This window comes from Rhipicephalus microplus, chromosome 2 (assembly GCF_043290135.1).
Source record: "Rhipicephalus microplus isolate Deutch F79 chromosome 2, USDA_Rmic, whole genome shotgun sequence".
Taxonomy (NCBI): Eukaryota; Metazoa; Arthropoda; class Arachnida; order Ixodida; family Ixodidae; genus Rhipicephalus; species Rhipicephalus microplus.
In genome coordinates, this window is record NC_134701.1 from 222,687,069 (window position 1) to 222,700,905 (window position 13,837).

The window sequence follows — 13,837 nt, forward strand, 5'->3', positions numbered from 1 at the left end:
ACTGGACAAGGAAAGTAGGAAAGTAGGCCTGGAAATGTATGTGCACAAAACTAAAGTAATGTGCGACAGTCTCGGCAGAAAAAAGCACTTTGCGATAGGTGGAAAAACACTGGAAGTTGTAAAGTAACATATCTAATTAGGAAAGGTAGTAACCTCGGAGCTGCATCTTGCCAGCACTTACCTTTGGAGCGGAAACCTGGAGGCTTACAAAGAGAGCTCTGCTTAAATTGTGGACGACGCAGCGAGTGATGGAAAGAAAAATGACAGGTGTAACCTTAAGAGACAAAGAGGGAGCAGAGTGGGTAAGGGAACAAACAGTGGTTAAGGATATCATAGCTGAAATCAAAAAGAAGAAATGGAGATGGGCCAGGCACGTAGCACGTAGGCAGGATAACCACCGGTCAACTCATTAGATTCCTAGAGAAGGAAAACGCACGAAGGGGAGACAGAAAGTTAGGTGAACCGATGAGATTAAAAAGTTCGCGGGTATAACATGGCAGCAAAAAGCACAATACCGGGTTGATTGGTAGATCATGGGAGAGGCCTTCGCCCTGCAATGGGCGTAACTAGGCTGATGATGATGATTATAGTGATGATGATATACTCTTGTAAATTGTTTGCTCTTTCGTAAGCAAGCTAAACACGACAGGTACTGCATCTTTGAAGTATATCTCGAAAATCACACTGTTTACTAATTCTACTTCGGGAATTCCTCCTCCTTTTTAACTCGTAATAATTAAGAAATGTTATGCGTTACTTTTTCGTGAACGGGTAATCTATAATGCACTCCAAGCTGTGGGCTCGTCACTGACGGTCATTTACTCGTAGATCACTGCCCCGGAATATCTCGCTAGCTCAGACAAATATCACCCATTAAACCACGTCTCAACTGTTCGATTAGTTGACCTATCTGATAGACTAGACGCGCTTAATTGTCCTCCATTCCATTAGCGTTGTCTCCCGAATAGCTCTCTGAGCCGCCAGACAACCCCGTTGTTTCTCGCGCAAACTTTGCCTAATAGCCAGATAGTGTTGGAGACCAACGGCCCGGATCATCCGCGACTGTCGGCACAATTAATTTTCCACGCGGTCTGACGTGTGACCCGCTGAAAAGGCGCTCTGTAGCATCGCCTATCTTAATTCGAGGAAGTTCAGTTTAAGCCCACTTGATGACAGCCGTCTTGCCGTGGTGTGAAAGGCTAGGTTTGCATCTGAGCCGCACTGTTTCCGGCACTAATTGTGCCTTTCTTTCTTTCTTTATTGGTTCAAGTTCTTATTAGTACATGAAAATACACAGCACTTGTTAGACCCATAGCCACTGGCTAGTAAAGGGTCTAATAAAATATACATTTAAAGGAACAGGTTGTTCACACAAAGCAGCTATTAAATGTACGCCTTTTAATGGCTGATTTTTAATTCGGTGTTTTGCGTTCCTTTACATTAGATAAACGAAAGCAAAACATCGAATCTGTGCGCACGGCTAGTTTTCAAGCGTATGAGTGTATATAATTGTCTTGTTGCGTTAGTTCAGTTTTTACCAATACAAAGCGATAACGCTAACAGCTTAAAGATAGCTGCGAGTAAACGCATCCACAAGATAATTGCGAAGGCTCTAACACGGAAAGTTTGTCCCATAAACTCGCACCTATACTACACTGGACGGAATACAAGGCATCAACTGTTCACGCCGAGTTCATGACGCCCTTCACGACACTGTCTCGCCTTCATTCTAAGCAATTTCTATGCCGTATTACGGCTGTGAGGCGAGCTTGCGTTATCTCGTGTAAGGGAGAAGAGATGCGGAGGTCATCCACCGCCTTCCTTGATTTCACTCTTGGAACTTCTTGCATCTGCGGCATTTTGTTTGATCAAGCAGTTCCAGAGACAGACGCGACCTAACCAACGACGAGCTTTCGCTTCGTCGGGGATGTCAGGCCGAGAACGAACAAATTGGCCATGTGCTCGCGTGACGAACCGCCTGTGCCGATGAGCTCATTAGGGAGACACGCGTCGCGAGGTCGCTGACACCAGCGCGGTCGGCGGCACGTATGAGAGCCGTCATACCGTTTTGACGATTTCGTATCGCAGTGCTAACAGAGACGAAGAAAGAACATGCCCGGACATGCGCATACTCACTGTTGAAACGTTATGGAAAGATGTGTAATAAAAAAAGTACAGCTCCAAGTGCATATCACCTGAATTGACAACACGATATATGTAACGGTCGTAGTGGAGGATCCGAACATTTCGACCGTCTCGTGTTCTATCGCACAACACACGGGCCTCTACCATTTCGATTCCATCGAAATGTGCCCGCCGTGGCCGGGATCGAACCCCCGACCATCTGCGGGTCAACAGCCGAGCACTGTTCCACCGAGGCGGACAGAGTGAGTCTTGTCGATCCAGGTGATTTGCACTTGACGCTGTACTTTTGTATTACGCATTTTTCTTTTCAATACTGTTTGGGTAGTGAATATGCGTTTGTACGTGCACATATTTCATCTCTGTTAGCGCCGAGCTACCAAATCGTCAAAATGGAAGCACGCCAGTTCGCCCACATGTACGCGCCATGGTAGAAGCGGTTCTCGAAACTGAAACCAAGCGTTTATCCAGCACTCGACTAACTGTCGATTCTGGCCAGCAGGCTACTGAAGTGAGTGGTAAACATCTTGTGTTTTTTTTTTTCTGCCGTCGATCTGTTCGAAAGGGTCTAGTCCAAGCTGAAGACGCTGATTTTGCAACCTCAGCTGTTTCTTAACAGAGCAGTGAAACTTCGAGATAGCGCTGTGACGCTCTCGGAAGAATATAATCCTCGCGGATTGGGCGGTTGGATTTTCAGATCGATATTCTGCTAGCCGAGATGCAAGTACCTGCCACGAGATTGGCAGCGTGATTGTTTAGCGAGAAGGTAGACCAACGTTCGAAAATCGCGCGAATGATCGCGGCTGAGGTACAATTACGCGCGCTCGGGGACGTAGTTTAATTTATTATATGGATTTGGCCCAAAGGGCTTGTTAAGGAGGCCCGCCCACTTTCGAATGCTCGTGGAGCTTCGAAACTTTTAGAGATATATCAAGGCGCGAAGGACGCGTCCTGGTGCAATGAAACTTGAAAAGCACGCTCATTTTACGCACAAATGAATTAGCCTAATATGTGATGCTGAAAGGTGGATGCGTGTGTTCCAGGCGGCTATAGTCGAGGGATTACATGACAGATTGTAAGTGTCTTCTGTACCTACGGATGCGAGCGTGAACTAAGACTCGCTAAAATGCTTCGCCAGAGACGTGCTGTCGGTGTATACCAATTCGTTGTCTCACTTTTTCGCAAACGCTGTCTGATTGTTTCGATTGTTCTCACGTGCAGGATGCGACCACGCTGAGCAACGTGGGGGGTTTTATGGGCATGTACTTGGGCCTCTCTTTTCTGGTCATCTTCGAGATTTTGGAGATATTCGTGCGCTGGCTCATCTACCTGTACCAAAGGCGGCGCGCGGTGGTCGCACCGCAGCCAACTCAGCCCACGGCGAGCTTGGCGGCGTGGCAGAGGCATGCAAACAAGGCCATTCAGGCATCCAAAGACGACAAGGGCTGGAGTAAGCAGCGCACCATTTGGGACATATTGAAGGACCCCGGTGTGAACACCGGCGGACTCGTGGCCCTCAGAAGACCGTCTGGTGCGCCTCAGTACGGCTACTTCGACTCGTCTGACTGGAAGAGCGCCGCCGACGAGGTGTTCGGGCCGTTCAACCCACTCTTCCTTCATCGAAGTTTCAGGCCCAGGGCGTTCTACTAGCTATCTTGGAGCCTAGCACGTTTTCATTGCGTTTATTGTTTCAAGGGAGTGCTATATAGCTATGCATTTGGCACGTGCGTATAAACCCTTCCTGGGCACCGCCATAACTCGATCAGGGCAGCGTTGAACAGGCGTGACCAACCTAAAATGAACTGCCTAGGCTGTGACGTCAGCCCTTGTGCTCCCGCGCAGCACAGTGGCGGCATTTTCGCTCCTCTCTGAAAATGTCTATACAAGTGGTGGTTGCTTAGACAGCCTGTAGCTTCTAATGTTCGCTTGCTTTTTTTTATTAATTTTTGAAAGGTTCTTGACATTTTAATAAATTTGCCTGTGTTTGTATGTTCGACTGAATTTCAGTCAAACCTTGCATGCCTTTGGAAATTGTGCATTAATTAGATGGCTCTTAAAAGTTTCAAGTCATGTAAATAAAACTGGCAGTGGGTGTACTAAGAAGGCAAGCCTTTTGAAATGTATTTGTCGATTTCTAAAGATTTCATTCGATTTTAATAAAGTTGTTGTGGATGCACTGCTGCCAAAATAACATGAGCCTATGACGCTAATAATGAAACCTTGGAAAGTATATCCCGTTTGTAAATGAATTATCCCGTCGTAATAAATTAAAGTGTGAATAATAATAATAATAATAATAATAATAATAATATCATTTTTAAATTATTATTATTATTATTATTATTATTATTATTACTATTATTATTATTATTATTATTATTATTATTATTATTATTATTATTGGAGTATCTCCATACCTTTTGTTAATTGTTTCTAGTTCAATGCACATGATTTGCCAATTCCTCACAGAGAAACTTTAAAAGTCAAACTTCCTGATCATGCATTTGTTTCACCGCAATAAATGCCCAAACGTTTTTTTTTTTTAAGCAAAAGTCGCCTCTCCGTTGAAATATTATTTGTTTCGACACCATCTCTATCATCTATGTTAATGCATAACTCCAGTCTGGCGCCACACCAAAAATTTGTTCTCTGCGAGAAGCTGGGACAAGAAGTTGGCTTCTGAGTAAGACAGACCGCGAGAAAATATTTTTGGCCATTTCTGACTGCTTTGCAGCTAAATATACGCGTATCCGGACCGTCAAAGGCATGACGTCACACAAAAGTTGAGCCTTATCATAGGTGATAAGGGCCTAAACTTTTTCGACTGCTTTTCGACGTATACTGCGGGGAAGCAAATGCATCAGGGAAATATTTAGCTCGGAAGGTCCTTCGCGCCAAGGTGTGACGTCAGACAATAGTTGAGCCTTATCATAGGTGATAAGGACCTAAACTTTTTCGACTGCTTTTCGACGTATACTGCGGGGAAGCAAATGCATCAGGGAAATATTTAGCTCGGAAGGTCCTTCGCGCCAAGGTGTGACGTCAGACAATAGTTGAGCCTTATCATAGGTGATAAGGACCTAAACTTTTTCGACTGCTTTTCGACGTATACTGCGGGGAAGCAAACGCATCAGGGAAATATTTAGCTCGGAAGGTACTTCGCGCCAATGTGTGACGTCAGACAAAACTTGAGCCTTATCATAGGTGATAAGGGCCTAAACTTTTTCGACTGCTTTTCGACGTATACTGCGGGGAAGCAAACGCATCATGGGACCATTTAGCTCGGAAGGTCATTCGCGCCAAGGTGTGACGTCAGACAAAAGTTGAGCCTTATCATAGGTGATAAGGACCTAAACTTTTTCGACTGCTTTTAGACGTATACTGCGGGGAAGCAAATGCATTAGGGAAATATTTAGCTCGGAAGGTCCTTCGCGCCAAGGTGTGACGTCAGACAATAGTTGAGCCTTATCATAGGTGATAAGGACCTAAACTTTTTCGACTGCTTTTCGACGTATACTACGGGGAAGCAAACGCATCAGGGAAATATTTAGCTCGGAAGGTCCTTCGCGCCAAGGTGTGACGTCAGACAATAGTTGAGCCTTATCATAGGTGATAAGGACCTAAACTTTTTCGACTGCTTTTCGACGTATACTGCGGGGAAGCAAACGCATCAGGGAAATATTTAGCTCGGAAGGTACTTCGCGCCAATGTGTGACATCAGACAAAACTTGAGCCTTATCATAGGTGATAAGGGCCTAAACTTTTTCGACTGCTTTTCGACGTATACTGCGGGGAAGCAAATGCATCAGGGAAATATTTAGCTCGGAAGGTCCTTCGCGCCAAGGTGTGTGTCAGACAAAAGTTGTGCCTTATCATAGGTGATAAGGGCCTAAACTTTTTCGACTGCTTTTAGACGTATACTGCGGGGAAGCAAATGCATTAGGGAAATATTTAGCTCGGAAGGTCCTTCGCGCCAAGGTGTGACGTCAGACAATAGTTGAGCCTTATCATAGGTGATAAGGACCTAAACTTTTTCGACTGCTTTTCGACGTATACTACGGGGAAGCAAACGCATCAGGGAAATATTTAGCTCGGAAGGTAGTTCGCGCCAATGTGTGACGTCAGACAAAAGTTGAGCCTTATCATAGGTGATAAGGACCTAAACTTTTTCCACTGCTTTTCGACGTATACTGTGGGAAAGCAAACGCATCACGGAAATATTTAGCTCGGAAGGTTTTTCGCGCCAAGGTGTGACGTCAGACAAAAGTTGAGGCTTATCATAGGTGATAAAGGCCTACACTTTTTAGACTGCTTTTCAGTGTATTTCTATTGATACCGAGGGCCACTTATCGAACTTGGCGAGGCATCGAAAGCTTTCGCCTTAATAGTACTCCATTCTTGGCGGCAATGACTCGCATCAATTTCGTGCGAGTTGGCAGAAGCATTTTACTAATTGTTGCTCATACTAATTTTTAATAATTGTAAGACTGCAATATTAATTTATGCCACACCTTAATATTCATTGTCTCATACAACCCTTCGCTTAACCTGTTATATCCCACCAATATGCATGTTTACCGTTCTTACTATGGTGTTAACACAACTTGCACTGAAGTTTAACAGGGTAGTCTAAAAGACAGCAAAAAGTGTGACTACGTACTCGTTACACATACACACAAACAAACAAAAATTAAAGTTTCCCCACTTACTGGCAGCTGGAATGAGAAATTTAGCAGATCCCACGTACCTTGGTAATCAATGTTATGTGGAGCATGCAGAGGGAAGCTGTACTGCAATTTGTTTATTGAGCAAAAAGGTGATAAAATGATGCTAGAAATATGTACAAATGTTGTAAGCACAGACATATGTTGAACACTAAAGAGTCGCACATGTTTAGTATAACCAGTTTTTCACAGTTGTATAATAATGCTAATAACAATGTGGGTATTAGCAACACCAGAAGCGGTAAGCTGATATGTAGCACTAGTGCTCATGAGGATGGTAGACCTGGACCTTCTTGATGCAGTGAAGCACTAGGGCTTCGTTTTCGTTGAGTCGTTGCCACTTCACGATTGTGAAAGGATCAAAGCTCTGTACACCCGTCTTATGCTTGGAAGAAGAGCATGGGTGACATATGGTTCGGCAGCTTGCAGTAATGCTTGAAAGCTACTCACACTGTGCTCGAGGCTAGGTCATTATACCAACATGAAGGATCACAGTGGAAGCTATGGAGTGCAGTATGAGGTCCAGTATGGCACTCATATAACCGATGCTGGCACCAGGCTTTGCAACGAAGGCAGGAGTTGAGATGTCCAGAATCATACATAATCATGCAAAATGCAGATGCACATTCTCAAAACTACTATTCATTTTGTCAGAGTTCAACTAGGAACCCTGTCCTGTCTTCCTATGCGTGCATGTATTCGTGGTCACATAATACTACACAAAACTAAACTACAAAATCATGCAATCTTATATACACCACTAGGTGGAGAGAAAGAAATCTAGAAGAGAGCAGTTTTTGTAAAGTAAAACACAAAAACATAGTCAATGTACTTCATTAAACCAGCAGGCAGGTGCGAGGAGATTGCTGCGAGTGGCCAAAGCCAAAAAAAGCAAACACTGAGGAAATGTTGAAAAGCTAAGAGACACAGATCAAAATAAACAGTAATTAGTCTTGGATTGGCCTACTGTAATTATCAGTATGCAAAACTGGTGCCATAGAAAGTTTTGTCGCATGCCAACACCGTTCTTTCGATATCGGTGAGCATGCTTGGCACTATAAAAGCTTGCCAGAGCGAAAAGGGCTTAAAAAGTTTCATTTGCTAAGAATGCAACATCTATTTCTTTGTATCATTATTGCAAGCACAATAAATGTACTGCCTAGAAAATTAAGGCAGCTTGCACTAGTAGTGGCAAGCCTGATAGAAATGCAGAGCAGGGCAGCCCTCTTTGTTGCTATTTGGTTTTCTCTTTGTTTTGTTCTCTCTTTTTTCTATTTCTATTCTTTCATCATCAAGGCACTCAAAGAACGAGAGGAAGAAGGTCTCTATTTGGCACAAGTGCATACTCCATGTGGTTCATGCTGCTGTAGCCAAGCTACGACAGCATCCACTTACTTAGCTCCCCAAAGTGATCTGCACTTTATAAAGAACCCAATAAAATGTGTGCAAGGTGTCCTCTCAACAAGAGATTGCAATGACACAAACTGCATGACTATTTATGGTAGAACCAGAATTTCAATTAAAATTTTTCAGTTCAATTGTGATGTTATGCATAGGAAATACAAACAAGCATTTTCCTAGGCTGGTAAATGCATGCAGTCAACCACACACCTTCATGGTTAGTTCTTTTCATGTCAGATATATGACCTATCATGTGTTGCTTGCAAAAAAAAAAAAAAAAAAAAAAACGGGGCACCCTTAAGCTTCGCCTTTAAGAGTTTTCGTGATAGCAATATTCTGCACCTAGTGCGTACTTCAACCACTAGGTGCATACTTTATATTGTATAATGTTGCTCGAGAAGTTTAAGGTGTGAATTACAACAATGTAATTGATAAAGTTAAAAGTGTTGAAAGTGACTTGTGTCGTTGAGGCTTTTAGTTGTGATTGCATTCTGTGTAATGGGTAGCGTCCTTTAAAACCACAAGCAATTATGAGCATAAAATGGTTTCAATCCTGCTATGCACCCACTACTGATCTTAAAGGAATATGCAGTAATCTGTGTGCCTTATGTAATAGGGGGGCAGGCTTTGAACAAAGAACTCGTTAGGATAACTACACATTCTGATGCCCGATGGCAATGTATGCTTGTGCCACGCAATATTACTGTGATATTACACATTATATTGTGAGGCCTGTATACAGGACGCGCGTGTTTGCAAAACAGGAGTTACTTTCACTACATTGCAATGCAGTGGAAGTCATTTTCACACAATTTTCAAGCAGAGATGCTGCCGAGTGGTAGAACATCTGCTTGCCACTTAAACGGCCTGGGTTTAATCTTCATTCGAACTTGGAATCACATTTATTTTTTTGCATCTTTCTCGATCTTTCGCTCACAACTAATGCTGCAGACACCGTTGCCGGAATTTCTTCGAAACGAGCTCTTTAGCCCTATTGCATTATTAATTAAACTTGCAAGACACAATTTCATTTAGCTCCTTACCCAATAGGCGAGGGGTCTCAAACTCATTTTAGCTAGCGGGCGGTAGCGATGGAAATTTAATCCTGCGAAGGCCAGAACAGTGGAGAAGGCAACGCAGGGAGGTGGGAGGAGTTTGTACAAATTGTCATCTCATGTTGCCATTTAAAAGGCCCTTCCTGCATATTAAATATGAAATATTTCTGGGGGGGGGGGGGACATGGTGTTTGTATTCCATATTGGTACTGATCTCAATCTCCAAAATGATGAAAATCTAAACCCCGATTTTGACATGACGATAGTTATAGCGCGGAAACAAAACGACGACACAGAGACAAGAAGGACACGAAAGACACGAGCGCTCGTGTCTTTCGTGTCCTTCTTGTCTCTGTGTCGTCGTTTTGTTCTTGCGCTATAACTATCGTCATGTCATTCCAACTAGCCCAAGCTGTCACACCCGATTTTGAGTTTCGTTCCATGGTTATATATCAAAACGTGGTGACCACAGGGATGCCTAACAAAAAAAAATGCCTAAGACCAGCCATGCCTGTGTAGCTTATGAACAATCCTCATATAAAATATTCATATGACCATGTTCGGGCCACGTGCTGCTAAATAGTTGTCTGTGGGCCACATTTGAGGCCTCTGCAATAGGCTATGGCCATCCCTCTCCCACCCAACCCACACACCTATTAGCTCAGTCACATGCACTTATACTAAGAGCTTTCAGTTAGTTTTGTCATTGTGCCAACGGACATGCTTCCATCTATTATAGATGGTCAAGGGCGGCTCGTAGCACAACATAAAAGGAAAATGTAAAATATAAGCAGCACTGAGAGCAACTTAGCTTTGTCATGTCCGTTATATAAAACAAAGCCCGTCGTAAGTTATTTTTAGTTTAACCAGATGGCAGAACCAGCGTATGGATTCTTGGCATTCACATGTTATTTCGGGCATGATCATGGCGCACATCAGTGGCCACAGAAGTACGCTCAGGCACAGCGCCTAAATAGTCTAATACCCCTGTCACACGGGCACTTAAAAGTCTTTTAAGTAAGCGGTCTTTTTCCGAAAAGGAGTTCCTGACAGCAGACACACGGCACAGAGCGAACTCACTTTCAGAAGCGGTCTTTTTCGTAAACGGCGTTCGTCGATCTCTTTTACGGCTCCGAATGAGTAGCCTCGAAACCAGTAGGCGCCAGCAATTTTCGAGTGGTGGGAAAAAAAGAGCTAATGCTTATTTTTCTGTCACCAAAACTCTTTGTAAAAACAAATTTCATATCCTGCAGAAGGTGTAATGAACTCTTTTAATGGTTATTTCCTTTTCTACTCTCGTAAGCAGCTACAACGCATCGGATATATCACGTGGTGACGCTACGTCTTGCGCTGCTTTATCCTCTTCTTGGCGGCTTTTGGAGCTTCTGCCTCGCTTTCCAGAGCAAGAAGGCAGGCCGTGAGGCTTGCGATCCTCGCTTTTTCTCCCGTACGGTCGCCCATAACATGTCGAGAGCAGCGAAAAACAAATACGGTAAATAAAAGCACGGTGGTGCCAGACGGACTTGTGCCCGTCGCTAGTTATGGGAATGCTTCCTTATCTAGTGCAAAAAACTTTCACATTGGTGTTTCTTCATCTCTTACTCTTAAATTTATTTGAAGAAACGAGCAGTGCAACAAGTCTTTAATTTGTACATCGTGATACATCGTTTAATTTTCATTGCTTCTCTTTTAACTGTTAGCGCCACGATTTCGCTAGCGTCTTCGAACGAAAACACTAAAAGGAGATCGTTGCTGCCGTGTGTCTGCGCCGCAAACACCTCTTTGTTAAAAGTCCTTCAACTTCGTAAAAGACCGCTTACTTAAAAGACTTTTTGCGCGCCCGTGTGACACAGGTATAAGAGTAGGGCAAGTATTTCTTTATGCTAAAAGGAGAAATAATTCTCAAACAAAGCCCAGGCGAATACAACGTTTTTCTAGTAACTGAGATGCCTTGTGAAAGCTTGTCAACAGTTTCCGATTACTCATTTACTGCATTTTCAGAGCAGTTGTGTGAGGCAATGGAATTTTTAGTGAAAAATAGTATGGCCTCCCTAAAGATATTCAGGTTCTAGAAAACTCGTGGATACAAGCAGCAATTCTTGACTTGCATACTTTATAAATGCTCCTGCACGGAAACTGAGCTTCCAGGCACTTCGTTAGGGCGTTTAACAAAATTGTTTATCATAAGGGGAGAAGTGTGTGGGCAGCAACTCAGAATGTGATAGGAATACCAAACAATAACCCTGTTGTCTCCTTGACATAAGTTAATTGCATTCCAACAAATAACAACTTTAACATGCCTAACTATACGCCTCACTTGAATAATATTGCTAGCATTGGCAAGTGTCTTGTGGTCAGTTTCTTTATAAGAATAAGTTGTTTTATAAGTAAGGACCATAATGAAAAGTGATATAAGTACATTTTGGCAATACAACAATGTTTACCAGCATTCATGAACTGTTATGTGGATACAGCAAGAACACACAGAAAAAACAAGTTTCCCCAACTGCACAAGATTCATAAGTTCTAGGAACAGATGACTATGACTTCCCTTGTTTCTGAGTTAAGCCATATTGTAAGAAATATCAGTCAATACAGATAACGCTATCACGAAAACGCCAAGCAGAAACCAGAGGCCAGCCACAGTTAATGTTCCTGTGGTACAGGGTGCGTCCCAAGTCTAGATCCCTTAAAACAACATTGAAGCACACCTGTGATGTCACACTCTGCAAGTTACAGACAGTGACAACAGAACTGGAGTGACGCAGCACAGTGCCACCATGGCATTCCACTGCTCGCAAATCTACATGGACGTTCGGAATATGAGGCACGACAGACGCAACGACTACCATGCTGTTGCAAAAAACTTCTTTTTCGCACGAAAACTCAACGTGTAAGGTGTGTTCAGTGACACCAACCTGAAACTTCCTGTTTTGTGGTAGACGGCTAATGTGCAACCAAAGACGTTTGTTTTCGTAGTACAATGGACTGTCTATAATGGGATCACTAAGGGAGTGATCACCCGGGATGTCATACTTAACCACAGGCACTTGCATGCTGGCAAGCTTGTGCCTTTCAAAATCCTTTAGGCTTCGGAGGATCACCTCGTGAACACTGGTCGTCTCGCCTACATGTTTACTGAAGTGCTCCATAAAGAGGCCGTTCGGATGGCCATCCACTTCGACGGCTGAAGTGCACGGAGACGTTGCGTAAACGACGATTGTGCTTCTCCTAATGTGTTGCGGTCTGGCCCCATTGATCCGCAAAGTCGATCCGACAGCGGACGAGCTCGGCAGCTCCCGGGTGTCTCTACAAGCGTCCAATATGATCAGGTTGAGGCTGCAAGGAGCGGCTCTTATTTCTTCCACAATCTCCTGGAAACAGACGCAATCGTCGGCGGGTGCGTTGTCGTCGCAATCTACCGGCTGAATGTAGTCCCGGCCGTCTTCTTTGAATCCGTGGCCCGCGTAGTAGAAAACACTGTACGAGCCAGGTTTGAGAAATTGCCGGAATATTCCAAGTGCGTACGCGATGTCACCTTTGCGCAGGTTCTTGAACGCTATAATGCGGAACTCTAGCGCCGCAAGCGCCTTGCCCAGGCTTTCCGCGTCGTTTTCGGTGAGGGGTAGCGTGTCACCACACGAGTAAGCCGAGTTGCTAATAATCAACGCGACCTTGTCGGTCGCGGAAAGAGGCGCTGACTCCGCTGAACCACTGTTGCACGAAGCGGGCAACTTGACGGTGACTTTACACGGATTTGAGAACTTTTCCGAGCCCCGTACGCTCCAGGCGCGGCAAGTGTAAATTCCAGAATGCGCCGGAGTCGGGTTGCGGATTTCGAGGACAGGGCTCGTGTAGACCGACTCGTCGCAGAAGAGTGGCTGGCCGTCGCGAAACCATTGGTAATTCGGCGGCGGAAAGGACGAGGCACGGCACGTCAGTCGCAGCACCGCGTCGGTTCGAGATTCCAGCTGGAGACGCGGTTGCGGATGCTCTCGTATCACCACAGGCTCGTCGGGCTTCAAGAGGAGCAAGGCGTCGAACGCCTGGACAAGTTCGAGCCACTTTACGAGCTCGCCGAGTGAGACAAAACTGTTCTGCAAAGCGAGCACCAGATCATCGGCAGAACACGGCGAGAAGGTAGCGCTTAGGTGGGTGTCCGGAATAACCGACCGTAAGCTTCTCCACAGTTCATTGGGGCTTAATGCCCGTATTAACTGGTATGCTAAAGGTTTGTTCAACGATAATACATCACTCAGCAGAGCTGACATAGCTAGCAATATTCATTAAACTGACTGTTTTAAGTTCACCACAAGGCCGGCCTGTGCAAGATCAGCGCGCTAATCGACTTGGCTTGTCTTGCTTGTCACTTGTGGCTCTGTGGTTTGTCTAAAAATGCCTGCGAAATGCTGTAACTGCTTTACTGATATAAACGTCAGATTTACCAGTGTATTCAACTAACGAAGCACACTACTGCATATACTTTTATTTCTAAATGACTCAGAATAATGACCC

General features: G+C 44.3%; 2 protein-coding genes across 2 annotated transcripts in view; one reads left to right on the forward strand and one right to left on the reverse strand.

The window, feature by feature from the left end:
- Positions 1 to 4,372, forward strand: part of LOC119169561 (acid-sensing ion channel 1C) — a 46,769-nt gene extending 42,397 nt beyond the window's left edge. The window contains exon 13 of the mRNA XM_037420601.2: positions 3,364 to 4,372. Within this exon, the coding sequence (XP_037276498.2) occupies positions 3,364 to 3,792 (429 nt within the window). The 3' untranslated portion in view covers positions 3,793 to 4,372. The remainder of the gene's footprint in view (positions 1 to 3,363) is intronic.
- A 2,555-nt stretch (positions 4,373 to 6,927) lies between these two features.
- Positions 6,928 to 13,693, reverse strand: LOC119170401 (mucosa-associated lymphoid tissue lymphoma translocation protein 1 homolog). Its single transcript, XM_037421547.2, has one exon. It carries the CDS (start codon positions 13,591 to 13,593, stop codon positions 11,908 to 11,910), a length of 1,686 nt encoding a protein of 561 aa, XP_037277444.2. The 5' UTR covers positions 13,594 to 13,693; the 3' UTR covers positions 6,928 to 11,907.
- Positions 13,694 to 13,837: the final 144 nt, after the last annotated feature.